The 22,278-nt window shown below is 32.5% G+C and overlaps 2 protein-coding genes across 2 annotated transcripts in view; one reads left to right on the plus strand and one right to left on the minus strand.

Moving 5' to 3' along the window:
* The window catches only part of Rab40 (RAS oncogene family member Rab40), a 40,183-nt gene extending 24,533 nt beyond the window's left edge, over nt 1–15,650 (minus strand). Inside the window, exons 1-2 of the mRNA XM_035373390.2 lie at nt 15,358–15,650; nt 708–976 (exon numbers count right to left, since the gene is read on the minus strand). Coding sequence (XP_035229281.1) covers nt 708–864 — 157 coding nt within the window. The 5' untranslated portion in view covers nt 865–976; nt 15,358–15,650. The remainder of the gene's footprint in view (nt 1–707; nt 977–15,357) is intronic.
* Nucleotides 15,651–15,914: 264 nt separating this feature from the next.
* On the plus strand, nt 15,915–17,643 carry Tango4 (transport and golgi organization 4). The gene has a single exon (XM_035373400.2). It carries the CDS (start codon nt 15,979–15,981, stop codon nt 17,395–17,397), a length of 1,419 nt encoding a protein of 472 aa, XP_035229291.1. The 5' UTR covers nt 15,915–15,978; the 3' UTR covers nt 17,398–17,643.
* Nucleotides 17,644–22,278: the final 4,635 nt, after the last annotated feature.

Consider the following 22,278-nt stretch of genomic DNA (forward strand, 5'->3'; position numbering starts at 1 on the left):
CATGCTACAGACCAGAATTCTAACATGCCACCATAGAGCACCACGTTATCAATCACCAAATTTGTATATTTCTGGGGCTAACAAAGTAGCAGAAATTGATGAAAGCCCTTTTATGAAGCGGGCAGAATATTGATTATTAATGAAATAAAGAGGTGCCAGTTTTTTCAGAATTCTGCAAGGATGACTGCCCCAACTTTGGTAAGATCACTGCCAATTTTCACGGCTCAATGGTTGGCAACTTACATGGTTAATGAAATAATATGAAAGTACTCTTTTATCAATATGTATTCCCATGTAGCAGCCAAAGAATTAAGATAATGCAATCTTCACATCTTACACATTTTCTTAGTCTTGATCTGCATCACATAATTACAAGATCACTTGAAAAGGCTTTACATAAATGCATGTTAAACTTAAGAATTCACGAAACAATAAAGATGCACACTTACATTACCAAAGAAGTAAAAATCTCCTTCTCCTAAGGAATAAAAAAGCTAGTGAAAAGATTCAATGCATAATTGTGTAACATTACATGTGAATAGTATGTTATGTCGGCCATAATTCTCAGAACCATTACCTTTATTGGTCTACTTTTCCATTGCATTTACTAAAAAATTTAGTCATTCATTTTAAGATAAATTCAAAGTACATAAAAAAATGTTCATTGTTACTTGTTAACAATATTTAAGAAAATCTTATAAAAATACCTGATGAACCACAAAATGGTGATTCTTGTGAGCCATCTTCCAAACCACTAAGTATTTCTTGCTTTCCCACATCGCTATCACCAACTAGCAGAAATTTTAAAAGATAGTCATAAGACTTTGGATGATTCCTGCTAACAGAGGTCGTTGTTCTGCTCATTAGTTCTTGCAGACCAACAGGTCAACAACAAATTATGTTTTGAATGAACATAAAACTGTGTACCACATTGTCTTCTTACTTCACACAGAATTTTTTAAAGCTCCAGTTACAGCTAAAATAAAATAAATAAATAAATAAAAATTACTCAAAATGCATAGTCAAATACATAGTCAAAATTATTTAAATTTCAAGTATTATACAATGTTTCTGCACTTCCATAATAAATAATGCATAAAAATACCACTGAAATTGTTTATTAATCCTCTCACAACACAACAAGCTTACGAATGGTCAAGCGTTTAAAATCATCATGTTTGTTTATTTATTTATTTATTTAAGATTTGATTCCCAGTGGTGGAACAAGGCAGTTGCTTAAAAATTTTCCTTCTTTTTACAATATATAAATCTGTTTCTTTTCAAACAGTCCTTTATCAAAGTATATCTCAATAGGCCAACAGCACTTGAATATTATCAATGAGAAATGAAGATTTCTATGCTTATTTTTTTCACAAATTAACATCTGAAAATATAATCAGAACTAGTGTATTCATATATAACTTAAACATTTGTTTTAAAATTTTCACTCAGTTCTGGGAAGAGATAACATATATGCTAAAAACAGAAGAGTAGAATACAGTACAAAGTCTGTGATCCGGACGTCCACAGTCCGGAATGATCTATAATACGGACCTCAAAGCTACAAACTTTATGCACATGCGTTTATGCATGCGCATAATGCATCTATGCATGCACGTTTAATGTATAATGGATGGTATAAGCTAGGCTAAAATTATTTAAGGCATTTCACTTAATCTTGCCGATTGCGCTGTTCCTTAACCTTCTAATTGGATCTGCCTTATTATTTTTTGCAGACTGTTAGAACAATTTTATAAAAATTAAGCTTGAACTTTAGATTATGTCAAAGAGTTTCCAATTCTGGAGCTGCCAAAGGATCTACAAAGCGAAAGCATGTTTCGATGTCCATTAAACAAAAAGTGGAATTCCTGCAAAAAATGGATAAAGGCCTGTCCGTTTCAAAATTATGTGAGAAGTATGGCATTGGAAAGTCCACAAGTAGAAAAAACATTTTGAATTTTTTTGTGGAAGCATTTTAAACAACTTACATCGAAAGAAATGTTTAATAAAGTAAACAAATAAATATTAAGCTTTTTTTTGTAAATTTTGATACCCTTTGGATCATAATTGTTCTTTATTTCATAAATTATAATTTCATATTTTTAATTGCATAATTTCTGCATGCCATCTTACCAGATTTAAATTGATGATCTATAATATGGAAAAACCCCTAATCCGGAATCGCCGAAGCCCCGAAGAGTCCGGATTACGGACTTTGTACTGTATAAGTTCAATTAGTGATCATTCTTTTAACCATTATTTTTTATCACCCATCACCCACTCAGAAATCTGGTACAGAGAAATAATATGCACACACACACACACTAACACCATTCATAAAAGAAAAAAACCAATATGAAATAAAAAAATAAATAAAACTGGTATTTACATATCTCCCTATTGAACAATTTCAATAAACAAAAACTGTTGCGAAACACTCCGATTCAGCACCAATAATGGATAAACATGATTTCTCAACACATTTTTTATCTTTTATTTCTCTGTTTTTCTTTACAATTGGGAGGGGGGGAATCTGAAAGCCTTCAGATTTTATATTATGCCTGAACAAGCATTATTTTCATTTACAGACACATTACTCATTTCAAGAGCATTTGGGCTAATGCCACATTGAGCTGAAAATATTTAAAAACAGCATATCTTTGAAATTTCCTCAAAATCATGTGCCAATAAGGATTTAGCTTTGAAGCATTTAGAATCTACCACCCTGAAACTTCTTTCACAAAATTTATTTCCTTTATATGGTGCAGTTTTTAACAACTAGTGTAATTTGAGGGGCGATTGAAGAAGTTACAGAAAATGTAGCTGTTGACTACAGACACTATTTACTGCATAGACCAGTGATTAAGAAAATAGCTCAACAGCAATTCGATCGGTGTTTGAAGTGTCTGCAAGGAAAAAAAAATAAGCTCTCTAAATCAGTCTTTGGAATGTGGTCCAAATTTGCTAGAACTAATTCCTTTGCTACTGTTGAGATTTCATGAAGGCCAGTTTACTACTTACTATATTACAGATGAGTGTAAAACCGCTCCATAATGGAATGGAAAGCAGTAAAAGCACTAGAAAAACTAACAGCCTAGAGCGAAAAGTAAAAACTTAAATTTAGCATACAAAAAATGCTAACTCATAATGTTTCCCAAAAGACATAAAATAGAAGTGAATCCACCTTGCAATGAACGGCAGGGGGTTCCCCTCAGATGACAAGACATGATGAAATATCTGGGCTCTTTGTAATAAAAAGCTAACGTGGGTTCCCCATCTAAACCAACATCCGGAAGAAAACCAACAGTATTATAAATAAACTAAATAGGATAGTCAACAATAAACGGGGCTTAAAAGGTTAATTGATAAAGGAGTTACATTTGGGTGCCATCGAACGAATGATACTATATGGCTGTCCAGTCTGGATCACCATCACTGCTACAATCTGGCAAAAGCTGCAGCAGATCCTATGCTGCAGCCCTTCTAAAGATAACATTGACATACTCAACAACCTCAGCAGCAGCTCTTTAAATACAAACAGGGTACTCTCTACTGAACTTCAAGGTTTAGATAGAGAAAATGTAATATCACCTTTTCCACTGTGAGGGAAGATGCCCAATATAATGGCCAAATCTTGCTAACAAAAATAGGTATCGAGAACAAGAAACACAGGTGCTCGCATCCAACATGCTCAGTGGCACACCTTGGACAAAGATTACCATAACTGGAGACTTCAAAATTTTCACAGACAGATCTAAATCAAAAAAGAGTTTTGTTGTTTATAAAGATGAAAAAGAAGTGTATTATGAAACATATTGCTTGATGGATCATGCTAAGGTATTTCAAGAAGAATTGTATGCTCTCAAAAAGGCAGCCCCCTGGACATTAGCCTACAAAGCAAATCACACAACATTCCATACAGATAGTACAAGTATTTTGCAAAGGCTGAATAAGTAAGGTTCACTCCTGTCCCCATATGAAAACACCATGTGAAGTATTGACAACCCTTCAAACATGCCAAAGAATATATTTGAATTGGGTAAGGGACCACATAGGCAATGAGAGAGCTGACCACATAGCAAAACAAGCCCCAGTGTCCAAAGAGGTCTTCAAAAGAATTATCAAAGAAGCCTTTTCGGCAGACTGGCAGGAGATGAAATGAAGGAGTTAACAGGAGAGACAATATCTTCCCAGCCACCTTACTCCCAAGAGTAAAGTACAATCACCTTTACGTTTAGGCTTTTACTAACTATGATTACTTTCCATAATACTATAAACGCTTCTTGTATCTAACATCAAATGCACCTGTGACGTTGTAGGATCCAAAGCTGACACCATGCACTACTTAAGGAATTACCCAGAGACAAAATTGATTTGCCTTAAGTTCTTTCCATTAACTTGCAGAACATCACATCTAAGAATCTGTTCTCAGATTACTACGGTATTAAGGATATTCACGCAATCATAACAATAGTCAACACAGCTCATGTCATCAAAGTGGAAGATCCTTCCTCCCTTTTTGACTCGACCAACCCTTTAAAAGTATGGCTCTGAACCCCGGCCCCCTCTTATGCCTGCCAACAGCAAATGTTTGCACCACACTTTCTCTTCCCATCTAGCACTACCATTACGACACTCCAGCTCAGTTAGACGGATGACACCAAAGGCACAGGTTCATGCTCCAGACAGCAAAGATGTAACTGACTTGACGTCGAAATGAATTTTTTCCTCAGCATCCAGTTGCAGCTATCATCTAACTGTTTCCTGCACCAGCTATGATTATTCCAATGCCAAAATTGCTATATTTTCTATTCAATCTGCGATAAATTGCTCATTTAACTTCTTCAGTTCATCGCTATAATTGCTTCAAGATTTACATGCCAATATTACTATCTACAACCTTCAATAGTTAATTTTAGGACTGTAATATTTAATATTAGGACTTTCATGATACGCTAGGCAAATTTAAAGATATGCACACCATCTTATGTTGCTAAACATAGGGTAGGAAAGTGCTCCAGGAACCTGACTGCGTGACTTCATCACTTAAGATAAGTGGAAGACTCAATGTAACAGATGAAAGCCTAGCAAAGACTGTGTGGGTCAAATGCCTATGTTATATAAATATGTAAATAATGTTTCTTCAGCTAGCAAAATTATTTACTACCACAAATCTCAATGATGCCAAAATTGTTATTCTGTAACATTAAATAAAGAACAAATCCATAAAAGAGTTAAAATGGCAGCCTAACTACCAAAATAGTTACAACTGCAATGATTGGGATAATATTCCAAACCTGTTGCACCTTCCTTGAGAATGACAGAACAGAAGTGAGTAATGACTATCCATGTCTTAGTATAAGGTTTGTACAGAAAAATGATTTGGAGCAGAACTGGCACTATGGTTTTTGCTACAGAGTGAAAGTGACACAGTTCCCAAACTCTAACATCCCTCATTTCGAAACATACTTTCGCTTTGTAGATCATTTACATATTAATAAATATATATCAGAAATTCTATTTGACATAATTGAAAGTTCAAGCTTACTTTTATAAAATTGCTCTAACAGTCTGCAAAAAATAATAAGCCGGATCCAATTTGAAGATTAAGGAACAACGCAATCTGCAACATTAACTGAGATAATTAAATAATTTTAGCTTAGCTTATACCGTTCATTATACATTAAACGCGCACTCGTAAACGTATTTTGCGCACGTGCACAAGCATATTCTCAGCCGTAAAAGCCTTACGCACATGCTTCAACCCGACGCATGCGCAGAAAGTTTGAAGCTTTGAGGTCCGGATTATGGGTGTCCGAATTCACGACTTTTGACTGTATATAGAAAACCATAAAGATGTCTATACAGCCAGGATAGTCACTGGGATTTGAACTCTGGTCAAATTTCCATGGTTCTATATTCTTATCCAATTTTAAAAGTAGTATTTCTTTTTGAAAAAAATTATTTCCAATGCTTCATTTTTAGAAATTACAAAATTTTAAAATGATATACTATTTTTTTTTTTTTTTTTTTTTTTTATAGAAATAAAGAAATGCTTCAGAGAAAAGTGCTCATACCTTTGCTTACAATTGGCAAGTTTAAAACAATTTGCACATATTTCATATTCTTGGGGTAGGGTAAGAATTCAGATTTAATATAATTATTTTACCTTAAAGCACAGAACAAACCCTGCAATTATATTAAAGCATATTGAATCAAACTTGTAATTAGCAAGCGGTGCCACTAGATGTTATACAAAAACATCAGAAACACAAAACCTGCACAATACTTTTAACAGAAGGGCTTTGCTTGTTATAGAAAGTAATAAATGAGATCAACACTTCACTTTGTGCATTCTGAATATTTCAGTTTTCATTAAAGTTACAAACCCGATTACAAATCAAAGTTTTTAAAATATCGACTCTTTAAATGAAATACACAATAAAATTCATAGATCTATCATTTTTATGGATCAAAATTCTTTGAAAACCAATTCTTTGCATTAGGATAAAAAATTCGGTACAATTCAGTTTTGAGTGCCGTAAAAATCACCAAACTATTGTTGATGCCTAGTGATGGGCAACTTCGGTACTTTCTTGGACACGGTACGAGAGTAACGGGTACAGACAAGTACCCGGTACAAAATACCCGTTACTCATGTAACCGTTACTTTGAAAAGTACCGAAAACCGATTTCAAGTACCGAGTACCCAAGTAACGATTTGGAGTACCGGAGTACCCTAGTAATGGTTTGGGTTGATCTTTACATTATGGTAACTTGGCGTTTTTTTGGCGAAAATTTGGCGACCAACTCTCCTACAGCAACCCTCTATTTTTTTTTCCCGCCGCCATTTTGTCTTCATGAAGTAAAGACATGTTTCTTTTCTTTTTATCTACTGAACACTTCTTCCAACAATCTACTAGCCGAATTACACTTATGCTAGAAATTTTATCTAACAAAACTGCTTAATCATGACAAATATTCACTGCAAAATTGGAAAAAAGTGCACAATACCATACTCCTTACGCGTTTTTCAAAATAACACACACATAAACCATGTACACGCCGACTTATTTTTACTTAAAAAAACATTCCAGAATTGCACAAAAATGGCATTGCTCACACTCTTCACTATATCCATGTACACTGCTTTTTTCTCATAAATTAGAAAAATTTCACGAAAATACATGACAATTTTCTCAATCTTTAAACCCGGTAAAAAGAACATATATGAAATTACCTGATCGCGAAAAAGTATTTACCCTTTCCAAATATGAACATTTCCACATATAAAATAAATAAAATATCCAAAAACCTCTAAATCATCTATTACATTATACACGTCACCAACGAATTCATACCGCAAGCATTACAAATACTTAGTATCAAAAATTTAAATTATTTCCATGCATGTTTACTTCAACTTAAACGTGTACCAAATTCCTACAAACATAAAATTCACAAAATAACTATCATTTAATTAAAATATCACTAAACCATGTACACGTCGACTTATTTTTACTTAAAAAAACATCCCAGAATTGCACAAAAATGGCATTGTGCACACTCTTCACTATATCCATGTACACTGCTTTTTTCTCATAAATTAGAAAAATTTCACGAAAATACATGACAATTTTCTCAATCTTTAAACCCGGTAAAAAGAACATATATGAAATTACCTGATCGCGAAAAAGTATTTACCCTTTCCAAATATGAACATTTCCACATATAAAATAAATAAAATATCCAAAAACTTTTACCTCTAAATCATCTATTACATTATACACATCACCAACGAATTCATACCGCAACCATTGCAAATACTTAGTGTCAGATATTTAAATTATTTCCATGCACGTTTACTTCAACTAAAACGTATACCAAATTCCTACAAACATAAAATTCACAAAATAACTATCATTTAATTAAAATATAATTAAATTCAAAAACACTACTTAAAATATAAATGAGCACATACATTAAATTAATACATACATAAATACCCATTTCGAATTCACTTTAGTTACGGCCATGGGATCCAAAAATTCACGAACACTGTTTCACACAACACAGAATAAAGCCAAATACAAAACTTCCAGATTTTTTCCCGATTTCCCCCCTTTTCCGATTAAAGAACCGTAATTCGTCCATTAATATCACATGACATATCCCATGATCTCTCATTTCCCTCACACAAAATAATGCGTAATCGGAACTGAGTACTGCTCACATTATTACCAAAGTCCCAGGTAGTAACCTTTATCGCCTCCAAAATGTCGCCAAACTACCAGTTACCATATTGTAAAGATCAACCATGGTTTGCTGTACCGGAGTACCCTAGTAATGATTTGGAGTACCGAAGTACCCTAGTAATGATTTGAAGTATCGAAGTGCCCTAGTAACGATTTGGAGTTCCGAAATACGCAGCTAAGGATTTTGCACACTGAAGGAACTATGCCACGTCACCACGTGTTTGATTTTATCTGTACGGAGTAAGATTTTGAATATCAGGAAACATGTCAACTACGGAAGTGTCTGAGAAGCAGGAGAGCGCGGCGGGTTGTTTCTGGTGTTGGGTTTGTGTAGATTGTCTTTGATGGCCAGTGGGGGTTGGGAGGATTGGCGCGGGAAGTGGATGGATGGAAACATTTTCGCTTTCGGTTGTGTCTTGTGTGCAGGTGCAGCAAAATCGATGGGTGCTCTATCAATTTCGTGAAAGAGGTCGTCCATAAATGATGTCACGCTTGGAGGGGAGGTTAGTGAAATTGTGACAGTTTGTGACAAGATAGGGGAATCATATTTTGATTAAAATAAAAATGTTTAAAATCAGCAGATTGAATTTTGAAGTTATTTTAAAATTACCAAAATTTGAAGATATTTCCTTAATTGGGGCGAAAGCAACTTTCATGTGATTTTTTTTTTTTTTTTACTTACATTCCTTTCTTTTCAAAAAAAAAAAAAAAAAAAAAAGCATTCAGAGTAGGTTTTGAGAATAGGGTAGTGGCAGAAATTGTAATTTTATTGCTATTGTGTATTAATTATGTTTTTCTGTAAACTTTTCCATTATTTCATACAAAATAATTGCACAAATCATTATTATTGTTATATTTACAGATGTCATTAAAACATATAGTTTAAATTTAAAAATAAACTCTGAAATATGATCTATAACGTAGTGCTACGTTTTTGAACTGCAAGTATAAGTTTACGTAATATTGCGTGACATGTGACAAAGGGGGGAGAGGGGTCCAAAATGTTGCAGAAAAGTGTGACATCATTTATGGACAGCCCCAAATGAGCATAGTTGCGTACTTGAAAAACGTCGGAAGATTTTCTTTGTATGATATTGAAGGAAGGGAGAGTACACTATGTTTTTTTGGCTGCGTTGTGTTGTTGGAGGGAAACAAAGGAAAAAAAATCGGAAAATAGAAATTTTTATGCAACTTCTTACTATGAGAGAAAGTGTCGAAATAAATTTAAAATAGAAAATTAACTATAACTAGCTGTGTAGCAACCCGATAGGATGCAGTTTCCTAAGTAAATATCAGAAATTTAATGATCAATCTGTTTTAACATGATATATTTTATTTATACGGATAAATACCATACCACATAAGTCGTTTAATACCTACAATTCGGTAGTAAAGGGCATAGGCTGCGTAGGGTCTAGACATTAAAATAATCACAAACCTTTATCCCACTTATAGATAAGATAATGACCTTCAGTACCACTGTGAAATAAAACTTATTCAAGCTACCAAATTTTAAAAAAGATAAATCTCTTATTCTCTACTCTCCCCTATACATATTAAAAATTCTGAATAAAAAAGTAAGATAATTTAAACATTAAATATAACATAAATGACCTTGTGTGTTTAATTGTACAATACTGGCATAAAATAAATTATGTGACCTTGTGTGTTAATGATAAATGACCTTGTGTGTTTAATTGTACAATACTGGCATAAAATAAAATTTACATATAGTATTGTACAATTAAACACACAAGGTACCGAAGTACACAAGGTTCCAGTACTGTACAATACTGGCATAAAATAAAATTTACATATTTATTCATATACACATGGTTGAAGAGCTTTTCTACAAAAAAGTTTATATTGTTCCTTTTTAAATTACATTTAGGTTTATTTTGAGTTAAATTTGTACTTTTGGAGATTTGACACCGTACAATAAACAACAAAATGATTAGAAATATTTTTAAAAACAAAAAATATGATTTTAAAAAATGCATAAAGATATATATTTGGTTTAAACATTTTGAATTACCAAAAGCACTAGAAAATGAGGTATGTTTTGAAAAGTGAGATAATGTAATATATTTGGATGTACTACAGTAAGAAGTAAATTTCAGCAAAATGGTTAAAAATATTTTTAAAAACGCACAATATGATTTTAAAAGGCACATTCAATATAAGAATTTAGAATTGAAGATTATCAAAAAACACTAGAAAATAAGATAGCAAAGGGTTTAAAACTGTGAGAGCGCAATACCTGGATGCAGTAACTGCTGTAAACACAAAAATGCAACAGAATGGTAAAAAATATTTTTAAAACTCAAATTACAGCCAAAGCACATTTGAAATAAGAATTTTGAGTGAAAGATTATTAAAAATATTAGGATATAAGGCAGCACGTCTTTAAAACTACGAGAACGTAATATCTGGATGTTGTAACAGCAAAAAGCAACAAAAATATTTGTAAAATCGCATTATATGAATTCAATAAGTACATTCGATATAAAAATTTAAATTAAAGATGATTTAAACACTAGAAAATAAGATAGCATGCTTTCAACTATATGAGAACTTAACATATGTGAGTACAGCTAAGTAAATAATAGAACTGTAGAACTTTATATCATATTAATGATCTAAATACAATTTCAAAATAATATTTTTTTTAAGAAATTGACATTTGAATGAAATAATATTTCATTTAATTAAAACAAATAAAACTTTGATAGGCTGTGCAAAACATTATAAAAGTATCAATTTTTTTAACTTTATGGAAATTTTAGGCATTTAATTCCTTTCATTTCTTTTTATAAAGACCAATTAAAACATGTATCGAAAAATTAAGCATAAAAAATTGACTCCCAGAAAGAGTTTTGAAAATAATACAGAGAAAATAAACATAGAAATAAACATTTTAAGCTGAACTTGCGTTGGAATTTTAAGAAGGTCAACAAATGATTAAATATTATAATTGTAATGTAAGAAAATTAGTTGTTTCAACTTTTGTCCACTCAAATGCTTTCGCCGATCATTCAGTATTAATCCAGCTTTAGAGAACACCCTTTCGCATGGCTCTGGGGGAAAAAATTAGTCACAAGGCCTAATTTTTTCCGTGATAATTCATACAAATTAGGAAATACATTTTTATTCTTTTCCCACCACTCCAATGGATCAGATTTCCTGGAAAGAATGGGCTCTTGCAGGTATCTTTTCACTTCTGCCGCAGCTTTGTCAATCGCTGCGTCTGCTGCGGGAGCTGATGAAGTTCGAGAGTCTTTAACTTTACTTTCAAACTCGAACCAAACCGATGATTCGTCTATCTCTTCATCATCCTCAACAAGATTATGGATAGTTTGTGCAACTACCGATAACTCGCAGATATCACTTTCAATTTTTTTGGCGACATCACATTTGAGCCCCAATTTTTTTATTCGGGGGGTCAAGGAAAGCAGCTTAAGCAATGCCTTCTCTTGAATCGATAGTTGTAAATCTATTACCCAATTTACTTTGTAGTACAAGTACCACATTTTGTACTTGTTCATTAACGCTTTTACTAAGCAGATTTTCACATATTTTTTTTAAGTTCGCCGATTAACACAGGCGCCGTAGATGCTGTCAAGTATTTTTCCGAACTCAACTCGCAAGTCACCTTTTCAAAAGGTTTCAGAACGTCACAAAGATGTTGACACTTTCCCATTCTCGCACATCAAGAGCCTCTGGGGGGGGTCGTTCATCAAACCCATCGTAGAACGAATAGTTTTTCAAGTTCTTTCAGTTCAAGGAAATGTTTTAACATATAAAACGTGCTGTTTGAACGAGTCTTCACATGTAAGATGACTTTTAAAGTCTTTTCTCTCCTCGCTAGAGCACAGATATTTTCGCAAATTTTTTGCAGCAATGTTACTTCTCCTGTAAACTATCACAATATCCCTAATTTTTGTTAGAAGGTCGTTAACCTTGTTTAGAGAATTTGTGACAGCCAAATTGAGAGAGTGTGCAATGCATCCTAAATGTTTTAACTTTAGTTCGCTGTCGACAGCGTTAATCATATTTTTGGCATTGTCAGTCACTATTAAAGACACTTTTTCCATCGGAAAATATGGTTGGCAAATGTGTATGATATTTTCTGCAATATTTTTGGCTGAATGACGTTCATCAAAAATTGAGCAGTCAATCAGTACCGTTTTCCTTTGCATGTGTTCGTCAATAAAATGGCCTGTCACAGCCATGTAACTTTCAGCCTTTTGGTTGCTCTAACAGTCTACAGTCAAACAGATATTTTGTACAGCACTAAGAACGTTTTTTAAACTATTATTTTTTTCTTCATAAGCAGCAGGAAGCAAGGATTTAGAAACCGTTTTCTGTGAAGGTAAGGAATAGGTTGGATTCAAAGCCTTTGAGTATTCTCAGAATCCCTCATTTTCTACGATCTTATTGGTTGTAAATCCTTATATACCATTTTGATCAGCGCGCGATCGATTACTTTTTTTTTTATGTACATCCATCGTATTTCCCTGGACAAACTGCATTATGCTGGACTGGGATTATTGTGAAAATACACCAACAATATCACAAGCACTGTTGTCTACCATAAGTTGTGTAGTCTGCTGGGATCTGCATGGTTGCCTACCATCTGCAGGGCTAGTGACAACAGAACGGGCTGGAATGGCATCAATATCATCAACATCTTGATTTGGCAAAGCGCATTTCTCGTGCAGATTTACACAAGGATGCTTCCTTTGCAAATGTTTTTTTTAATTTCCTGTTGAACCACCTTTGATGGATAAAAGGTCTTTACAAATGTCACACATAACTTTTTCGTCTTCATTAGTATAGGAAACGTGCTGCCAAACCAAGCTGAATTTCCTTTTCTTAATAGACATTTTGTAATTCGATTTTTTTTTTTTTTTTTTTTTTTTTTTTCCTGAAGCATAAGAAACTGATAGAGACTAAGCAATTCTATAACGTACCAATACTCACCAGTACGAGACAAGAATGAATCTTATGGGAAAAGTGACAAAGTTGGGAGATGGTCATCAGTTATAACTATTTCAAATCATAATTATAATTTATATAAAAATTGCTAAACATAACTGAATGGATGCCTGCATCACTATTTCACTACCAAGTTATCGCTAAAGCATAATTTCATCGTGTTGGTTGTTCAGACATAATTTTCTGTAATGAACGATGCCTTTTCTTTGAAAAAATTCTCTGTGAAGTGCAGAATCGTCCAGTTATTTGTTTGCTGCTTTTTACAGGGCTAAAAGTAATTGGATTTTTGCCCATTTTCTTTTACTTTTTAAGTGAAAATAGGTCGATATGTACATAGATAAAGTATAGGTCGATATGTACATAGATAAAGTCAAGGTTGTGTACAGTGCCATTTTTATGCAATTTTTGGATTTTTTTTGGCTAATCTTTGGAATATGGTAACAGGTAGTTTGGCGACATTTTGGTAAGGCGATAAAGGTTACTAGCTAGGACTTTAGCAGTGTACATGGATAAAGTCAAGAGTGTGCACGATGCCATTTTTGTGCAATTCTGGGATGTTTTTTTAAGTGAAAATAGTTCGACGTGTACATGGATGATACCGTGTATGTGCAATTCTTAAAAACGCGGCAAGCAGTTTGCGATTCTGCACTTTCTCCCAATTTCACACCTAAACTAAGTCCTGATTAAGCACTTTTGTTCCATAAAAGTTCTAGCATAAGCATAATTCGGCTAGCAGATTGTTGGGAAAAAAATGTTGAGTAAAAAAAAAATGGCCTTTACTTTGTGAAAACAAAATGGCGTCCAAACAAAAACAAGCAGGTTGCTGTAGCAGGGTTGGTCGCCAAATTTTCGCCAAGTTACCATAATCCAAAGATTAACCTTTTTTTTTTTTTTTTTAAGTGAAAATAGGTTGATGTATACATGGATACCGAGTATGTGCAATTCTTAAAAACACGTCAAGCAGTGGGTGATTCTGCACTTTACCCAAAATTCTATTACAGACTTTTCGTCATGGGCAATTTCCAAATTGTTAAATCCATAGGATATCAAAAAAGGATTTAAAAATTAAACTAGTATTTCAATGGCATCTTAAGAAATATAGAAGTATATAAACTTACGCAATCTGAAATCAGCGCATATGCCAGATTTAGCGCACTGTTTAAATGGGCGCGTTTTCTAGATTTGACGCTCTGGATTTTCAGAGAACCCGCTGCCGGCGTTGCATTTTTACTCGCAAAGCTCGGATGAGCCGAGCCGTAAACATGATTTTTAGGGCATGTAAGTCAAGTTAGCTGACAAAACAATATATTAAGCATACGGCAGTAAAAATTCATAGATAATAAGCATGTAGATGTAGAACTAACCGATTAAACGTGATATACAAAAATAAATTTGTATTAAATTCAAGTTAGCACAGAAAACAATATATTAAGCATAAGACAATATATAAGCCTTTATAACGAAAATAAAAATTCATTAAAAAAATATAAATTAGTATTGACATACTGAAACTAACCGGTTAACCGCGATAAACGGGAAAAAAAAGTGTCTTAAATTCCAGTTAGCACAGAAAACAATATATTCCTTACACCAGCAGTGGTTTGCTAATTTTAATGACAGCTTTTGTGCATACATTTTCGCTGCAATTTTTTACGGTCCTCAAAACGGAATAGTACCAAAAATTCAATTTAGTTCTTTTTTATAACATCCACACACATGTACAAATATTATATATAAAATAATTGCTCTCGAAATAAAAACAATTGGAATTCACCTATATTTCTGCATACTTTTCATGAATTTAGCAGACGTTGAGTTCATTTACTTATAGATACAAAGCACATATTGACAACCATTCAAATTTTATGCAGAATTCAAAATAAATTGGCTTGGTTGAATAGTTCTTAATATAAACACACTTTACCAAATATAAAATACTACATACAGGAATTACAGTCAACCTTTGACATGAATTATTATAAATCGAGTATATACACACATTTCTACTTGTGTGAAAAAAATGAGAGCTTAAAATCAGTAATATACAATTTCTGCATATTCTTCCGAAAAGCTGTATATGTTTGTTCGTGGAATAAATACTTACCAGGTTTTCCCCCAGTATGCATTAGAGTTAAATATTCGGAAAAGTTAAAACTCTGAAAACTTTATTTAAAAATATTGTTTAAGCCTATCGAATGTAGCATCGGTCAATAAAAATCACCAAGTGCACAGCCACGCTTTAGAAATTGAATACATACACTTTACGTCATTTAACGCTTAAAAACAGGTATGCTTTAAAAGTTTTAATTTAACAATATCTAACACTAGCACGCAATGTAACTATAAACGACACACAGACACGGACATTTCGTCGCTTACTGCCCTTATTTTGTTGATTTGTCCAGCCGGTTGCCAGTTCCGAAAATGTTATTTTTATTAAGCTCATTGTTTCTTACGAAATTAAATCCCACACTTTAAATTTATAAAAAACCAAACAGACTTATAAATTAACTAATAATTAAATTTTAATTACTGTTTATTATCTCTAATTTAGTCCATTTTAGAAGATAGCCATGAAAAATATTCATTTTACTCGTTCCTTGTACACTTTCGAAAGTTGTAGTTACATTGTAACCGTACACTAAATTTGATAGGCTGAAAGACTCAACATTGCAGCGTATAGTGTGTTGTATGTTTCTTTTTGTCTATTATTTATGCTGTAGCAATGGAAGTTCAAAAGCATTCAGTGCACACTTTAGTATTTCGTTCCTTAAAAAGAACGCATGACATGTTCCTTGCAGATCAAGCAAATCCTCCACCACCTAGTGATAAGAGTGAGCAAATGAAGATGATCAAAGCTCGAGATGAGTATGGTTCAGTATTGCATCTCGTTAAAAGTAAACAAGTTCGCGAAGATCGGGAGAATGAAGCGCATTTAAATAACAGTAAAAACGAAGAAAATACGGATGAACATTTGGAACACAGACCTTCTTTAAATGAATTTGAAGGGCGAGAACTGTATGAAACCGATGCCCCCCCTCCTGGTATGGAAGAGATGTATCAGATACCTGCTCCTGCTGCTCCTCCATCGCAAGCTGTTGTTTTGGCCGGCGTACAGCAACAAGCAATAACTACAAGACGTGCTCCAAGCATTCCAAAACCTCAGTGGCATCCACCTTGGAAACTGTACAGAGTGGTTAGTGGACATTTAGGGTGGGTAAGGTGCTTAGCTGTAGAACCTGGCAATGAATGGTTTGCCACGGGCTCAAATGATAGAATTATAAAGATATGGGATTTAGCGAGTGGAAAATTAAAACTGTCATTGACGGGTCATATAAGTGCTGTCAGAGGCCTTGCTATTAGCTCAAGGCAACCATACTTATTTTCATGTGGAGAAGATAAACAAGTTAAGTGTTGGGATCTTGAATATAACAAAGTAATCCGGCATTATCATGGGCATTTGAGTGGTGTTTATGCTTTAGCTCTCCATCCAACAATTGACATTCTTGTCACTGGTGGCCGAGACTCTTGTGCTAGAGTGTGGGATATGAGAACTAAAGCCAATATACACTCCTTGGCTGGCCACACTAATACTGTAGCTAGTGTACAGTGTCAGGCAATTGAGCCTCAAGTTATGACTGGAAGTCATGATTGCACTATTCGTTTGTGGGATTTAGTAGCTGGCAAGACCCGTGTTACATTGACTCACCATAAAAAGAGTATTCGTGCTTTATTGATCCATCCTCGATTAAATATGTTTGCTTCTGGAGCTCCAGATAACATAAAACAGTGGAAATGTCCTGATGGAAATTTTATTCAAAATCTTAGTGGCCATAGTGCTATAGTTAATTGCCTTGGTATTAATGCAGATAATGTGTTAGTTTCTGGTGGAGACAACGGCACCTTATATTTTTGGGATTGGAGAACTGGTTATAATTTTCAGAGATTGCAAGCACCTGTACAACCTGGCTCAATTGACAGTGAAGCTGGTATATTTGCATGTACATTTGATCAGAGTGGAAGCAGACTATTATCAGCAGAAGCTGACAAAACTGTTAAAATATTCAAAGAAGATGAAGAAGCAACTGAAGATACTCATCCTGTTAACTGGAAACCTGAGATTATTAAAAGAAAGCGTTTCTGAAATATTTTATATATTGCAATGTTTTCAAAAACATTCAGTTCATTTATATTTTACTGTATCATTGATAAGTCATGATATAAAACCTAATTTGCATTATGTAATTTCTGATTGTAGTCATTGTCTTTATTTGTTGGTTAAGCATTATTTTGAAAGTTTTAATTTGATCTCTATCAAAAAACATCTAACTAATTGTATGCAATGTAATATAATAATAATAAAATTATTGTATAGTAATATAATATGGTATTTACAGTCTTTATATTATTAATATTACTAATTAAGCATCTATAGAGCTAATTGCTGCCGTATTATTGCAATAAATTATTTTTTATATTATTAAAATAAAATTATGAATTTTATGATATAGGCAAACACTAAAAGAATTACATTAATTTACCATGCCTGAGATTTGTAATATAATTTTTATTACATTGAAAGTATAAAGTATTCCCCTTCTAAATCTTATTAATTTTAACTCATTTATAAGCTCAACAGCTAAAAAAATCTTAAATTAATTTTTTGAAAAGTGTAGATATACTGTTATTAAAAATTTAAAGCTCTTTGTTAATCTTTTCATGAATACTTATCGGTTTTGAGGGCCGTAAAATGTCACCAAACTATTGTTGATGCTAGTGCTGCCAAAAATAATTGCGGCAACCCTAACGCAAGAAAGGAAGTATAATAGTAAATAACTATCTAAGATTGATGTTTAATTTAGATGAAAAGTTAATTTCATATAATACTTTTTTATTATTATAATTTAGGTACAACTCTAATTTCACCAAATGTGGCGATATGTGTTCTGCGCTGGTGTTTGGCACGATTGCGTGTTCTATGGCAACCCTGTTGACGTTTAAAAATCTTTCGCTGGAGCTCGTTGATTCGCCTCTGTGTCTGAGAAGATGGGAGGGAAAGATAAAATGGTAGTTGTTGAATTGAAGTTCGGCAAAAGGAAATATCATTGTGGCTATCCTGTTGAGGGGTAGTGGGTATTTGGAAGTGTGGAAAGAGGGTCTGGGAGATTATTTTTAATGGCAGTGCATGATAGAAGTAGGGATTTGTGATTTTATTTATTTGTGAACCATAGTCTAAATTTTTTGGATAGTGTGTCTGGCTGTTATGTAAATACGATAGTGATTACGTGGCGGTATGAAATTTATATTTCTGCTATTCGAAAATGCATTAATTCATGGTAAGTGCATTTCATTTTATCCTTGTTCTTATTTTGTAGAATGTTACGTTCATTGGTTCTTTAGTATGAATTTCTGTCGTTATTGTTGTTTTTTTAAATTGTTTGAAATTTGTTTTGTTGTTTAGTGTCTAGACTGTGCAATTCGTAGATGTTTTTTAAAGTTGAAACAGAATGCTGTGTACATGGTATTATTTGAAATTTATTGTTGTTATGTTATTTTATTAAAGCGAGGAGTGCGTAGATCGTAGATTCCTTCCTTGCCTAAATTGTGCAATTCGTAGAATTTTTTTAAGTTTAAACAGGATGCTGTGTACATGGTATTCTTTGAAATTTATTGTTGTCATGTTAATTTATTAAAGCGAGGTGTGCGTAGTTTGTAGATTTGTTCGTTGCCTACATTGTGCCATTTGTAGATGTTTTTTTAAGTTAAAATATGTCGCCGTGTACACGGATTCTTGTCAAATATTTTTGGTTAGAATATTTACGTTTTTGCTATCTAAATTTTTTGTTTTTGTTTCGAATTTTTAGCTAAATTGTATGTTGAAAACGTAGTTTTTGCATGTGCGAAAACCGCGTTTTTGGAGACATTTTAGGCTAAAAGTTCAAAATGTAGACAAAAAGTTTAGATAGTAATATGGCAGCGTGAAGTTTCTTGCCAAAAATATTTGGCGACTTCAGGGCGCATATCAGAGTAGTTCCATAATTTATATAAAAAAGGCTAAACATGACTGAATGGAAGCATAAGAGTAAATAACTATTTCAGATCATTATTATAATTTATATAAAAATTGCTAAACGTAACTGAATGAATGCCTGCATCGCTATTTCGCTACCGAGTTATCGCTAAAGCATAATTTCATTTCGTTGGTTGTTCAAACATAATTTTCTATAATGAATGATACCTTTTTTTTTTTTTTTTTTTTTTGAAAAAATTCGCTGTAAAGTGCAGAATTGCCCACTTATTTGTTTGCCACTTTTTACAGGGGTAAAAATAATTAGATTTTTGTCAATTTTCTTGTTTTTGTAAGTGAAAATAGGTCGATGTGTACATGGATACCGAGTATGTGCAATTCTTAAAAACGCGTCAAGCAGTGGGTGATTCTGCACTTTGCCCAAAATTCTATTACAGACTTTTCATCATGGGCAATTCCCAAATTGTTAAATCCATAGGATAAAAAAAAAGGATTTAAAAATTAAACAAGTATTTCAATGGCGTCTTAAGAAATATAGAACTATATAAACTTACGCAATCTGAAATCAGCGCATATGCTAGATTTGGCGCGCTGTTAAATGGGCGCGTTTGCTAGATTTGGCGCTTTTGTGCATGTATTTTCGCTGCAATTTTTTTACTGTCCTCAATACACAAAACTACCTAATTATCATGTTAATTAGTTATAGGTCAGAATATAAAAAAATTTAATTTATATTTGATTTTCATTCCATTTCTTATAGTAAGTTTTTTATTTGAGAAAAATTTGTGTGTGTGTGTGTGTGATTAATTTCATCCATCTGTGGTTTTCTTGATTTAACTTTAATATTTTTAAATGTTAATGCAAATCTTTTGTTTTCCAATTAAAAATCAATTATCCCTGTAATTTCTTCTCTATGTAATGTGAATTAAAGATTTTGAGGTAAAATCATTACTTTTGTTAATTAAAACACCATGTAAGAATAAAAATACAATACTGTAGCTTTTGCATCTTACTTTTTTTGATTTACAAGAAAAGGCAAAAGGGTGGAAAATATGTATATAAATAAGGTATTTATTTTCCTGCAATTCCATTTTAGATTCATCTTACTTTCCATGTTTACTTTGAGCTGTTTTCTTCCTGTGTTTAATTACAGATTGAAGTGTCAATTTGAAACTGAGTAGTATAATCACATTTTTTATGCATTGTTTTAAGTTATGCCTGACTATTCTCTTATGTTTTGCACTATTGTATATAAAAATGTTTAAAAGATAAACCTTATTTTTTTACTAATAATGCATCATTGTATGTGATAAAACAGGTAAAAATTATAAAATTCAGTAAGAACTGGAAATTTTGGATAATGGAATTAAAGTGGGAAGGAATATAATCAAGAAAGTTTTATGATTTCTTAGACATCATTTAACTTATCTTGTTCTATTCAAGAGAACTGAGTACATGTTTCATTATGATCTTTTTTTTTTTTTTTTTTTTTCTACCATTGATGATTCTTTGAAATGTTAACAGATGTAGAGCTCCTATATTTCAGGAGAGGAGTTTCTGGTGGCAATAGTGATCAAATAAGAGACACTGACAGATTAATGTAGAATTGCAACAAAAGAAATAGAGAAGACCAGTGAAGTATTTAAGGTTTTCTTGATTATCAGGAAGATAATTTTAGGATGGATTTATCATTGTTGCTAATGTTCTGAAAATTGAGTATCTGAAAATATTCATGGAATATTTTTTGTTAAAATGTGCCAAAAATATTTTATTCACACCTTATATGCTGCCCTAATGTAATATTAACAGCAAATTAAAATTAGTGCACATTAAATAAAATGTGTACTTCAGTATAATAGTACATGCGATATTTGTCAAATCTGTCTATCTCAAAAGTTTCTCTTTTCTCTGATACTCAAGATAGACAGGCTTTACTGAAGTTAGCTTATTGTTTATTTTTCTTAATAACCAGTAATCATTTACAAACTAGAAAAAGAATGCTTTGGATTTCGATTATCTATGGTGCTCCAGCTGCAAATAATCATGACACCTGTTTACTACACATAAAGGAATGAAAAATCTCTTTAGAATATATTGGCTTACATGTACAGTTTTAAGAGTATTTCTTTAAAGTATGAAATTGTGGTGGAAAACTGTTTGAATGGTGATGTGAAGATATACTGTGTTCAGTAGAATATAATGTCAATTTTCTTCCTTTTATTGATTGATATATTTAGAAGCTCTGTTATTGTAAGCTTTTGCTAGCATATTAAGGGAAAATAAGATGCTAATGTATTGAAGATTGATCACACTGTTAATATGTTTCTTATATTACCAGGTACTATTAAATGTTACATTTATTGAAAGTTCAGTTTCTGGAATTATTTGAATGTATACCATTATTATGGTATAAATCAAGAATTAGATTCATAAAAAAAAAAAAAAAAAAAAAAAAAAAAAAAAAACTTTTTAACATTAGTAGTTGTTAAAACACTGGTTTGCTGTAATTTTTTTTTTTTCTTAAAAAAATTCTGTTTTAAATTACTATTATATTACAAAATATAAATAGCTGTAAGCTATAAATATCATATTTTTAATTTATAAGTAACTGAGATTAAAACATCACACTCTAAATTTTAATTCAGTAATTTCTTGCTTATTCGAAAAACAAAAGTGCATCAGATAAAATTTTGGATATTAGCTGTATTTTGAAGGTATGATTGATTTTTGCCTTTCTTATGTTAGTATATTAATTCTTATTAATGCTTTATTAATTACCATATTTGTCGACATATAAGACACACCTTTTTTCTTTGAAAATTGGTCTGGAAAATGGGGTGTGTCATACATTGATACTGCATTTTATACTTTGATACTCAGTTTTTGATTACATTCATTTCTGTCTAGTCAACTAGTCAGCTTCAACCTCTAGATATTTGCATCAATAAACCATTTAAGGGATTTATGAAGCAGAAGTGGAACAGCTGGATGCAGTCT

Source organism: Stegodyphus dumicola, chromosome 4 (assembly GCF_044657685.1).
Source record: "Stegodyphus dumicola isolate Sdum_Otavi_A_Nest chromosome 4, ASM4465768v1".
In the NCBI taxonomy this organism is placed as follows: Eukaryota; Metazoa; Arthropoda; class Arachnida; order Araneae; family Eresidae; genus Stegodyphus; species Stegodyphus dumicola.

Excerpts from the sequence above, each read along its gene's own strand:
- Tango4 (XM_035373400.2), top strand. The coding sequence starts at position 15,979 with ATGGAAGTTCAAAAGCATTCAGTGCACACTTTAGTATTTCGTTCCTTA.